Source organism: Orycteropus afer, unplaced genomic scaffold, assembly GCF_000298275.1.
Source record: "Orycteropus afer afer isolate SDZICR_OR568_19922 unplaced genomic scaffold, OryAfe1.0 scaffold00019, whole genome shotgun sequence".
Taxonomy (NCBI): domain Eukaryota; kingdom Metazoa; phylum Chordata; class Mammalia; order Tubulidentata; family Orycteropodidae; genus Orycteropus; species Orycteropus afer.
Window position 1 is genome coordinate 1,365,921 of NW_006921606.1, and position 1,455 is coordinate 1,367,375.

The 1,455-nt window shown below is 35.8% G+C and overlaps 1 protein-coding gene across 1 annotated transcript in view; it reads left to right on the forward strand.

Annotated features, from left to right (window-relative positions):
- The window catches only part of TARS3 (threonyl-tRNA synthetase 3), a 123,289-nt gene extending 122,689 nt beyond the window's left edge, over positions 1-600 (forward strand). Inside the window, exon 19 of the mRNA XM_007959926.1 lies at positions 452-600. Coding sequence (XP_007958117.1) covers positions 452-600 — 149 coding nt within the window. The remainder of the gene's footprint in view (positions 1-451) is intronic.
- Positions 601-1,455: the final 855 nt, after the last annotated feature.

Below are 1,455 nucleotides of genomic sequence, written 5' to 3' on the forward strand. Positions count from 1 at the left end.
ACCTGAACCTCCAACCTCTCAGTTAGCAGCCGGGCACGTTAACCATTTGCACACCCAGGGACCAAAACCAAACCCAACTCACCACCTTCGAGTTGTTTCCAACTCATAGTGTCCCCTCCTTGGGTTTTTGAGGCGGTATTTCTATGGAAGTAGATTGCCCAATCCGCCTTCCGAGGAGTGGCTAGTGGGTTTGAACTGACAGTCTTCTGGTTAGCAGTCATATGCTCCTATTTGTACCTTCAAGACCACAATAGCTGTTCTTTCAAGTGGACAATAGAGAGATGGGGTTACAAATCATTCCTTCTCTCAAGAAACTTAGAGGATTAGCCTAATGATTGATATTTAATGATTAATTGTGAAGAAAAATCAGCTAATAAGATGCAAGTGTCATATGACTTGGTTTACTGTCAAATTGCTAATTTAAATGTTTATGTCTCTTCCTTTTCTATAGTGGTTGGAGAAACGGAAAAGACAAATAATGCTGTAAACATTCGAACAAGAGACAACAAAATTCATGGAGAGATTTCAGTAACTTCTGCCATAGATAAATTGAAGAATCTCAAGGATTCACGTACACTGAATGCAGAGGAAGACTTTTGAAGTCTTTTCCTTATACTTGCTTCTATATAACCTTCTTTTGATCCTTGGAAATGCATTTTTCTTAACCATTTAATCTGGTAGTACTTTATCAAATAACTTTAGATTCACTGATGAGCATAGTGAGAAAGAAGACAGTGAGTGAGTAGCTGATATGAACCAATTGTTTAATTCACTAATGTGCTCTGAGGACAATAAGAGGACAAGCTTGGGACATTTTCAAGAAATGAAAGCCTTGAGAGACTTAAATAGAAACGAATTGTCATTCAAAGGGAGAAATACTGGAAAATGAGGGGTATGAGATGGTATTGCTAATATTTATGATTTTCAAAAGATAGACTTCAAATAAAATTCTGCAAAGTTTTTTCGAATGTGGTTGAAAAATCTTATTTTCTGAAAACATTATGTCTCCGGTATTTTTATGGTTCTTTTACAAAAGTTCACACTGTAAACTTTCACCCCAAATTGGAATAATTACATAACTTATTTTAACTAACCAACCACCACAAAAGAAGCTAGTATTAAATATCAGATTATTGAAAAAGTATTTTGAACAGCAAAGAAATTCAGCATTGTGGAATCTACTGTTGTTTGCACTGTATGTAAGATGTTGCAATTTTAATGCTTCTAATTCATAATTGAGCCTTGTTCATCTTTAGAAAAAATAAATTCTCAAATAAAACGTATCACAGTGTTTCCAATTATTCAGCTTTGGGCTTTATACTGTAATAAACTGCTGACTTAGAGTTAAATTACTGTTTTTCTCAAGTAGACACATGCCCTGGAGAGAACAATCATGGGAGAAGGAAGGGCTGCTTATGCACAGGGAGATAGCTCAGGGTGCAGAAGAGTATGAAG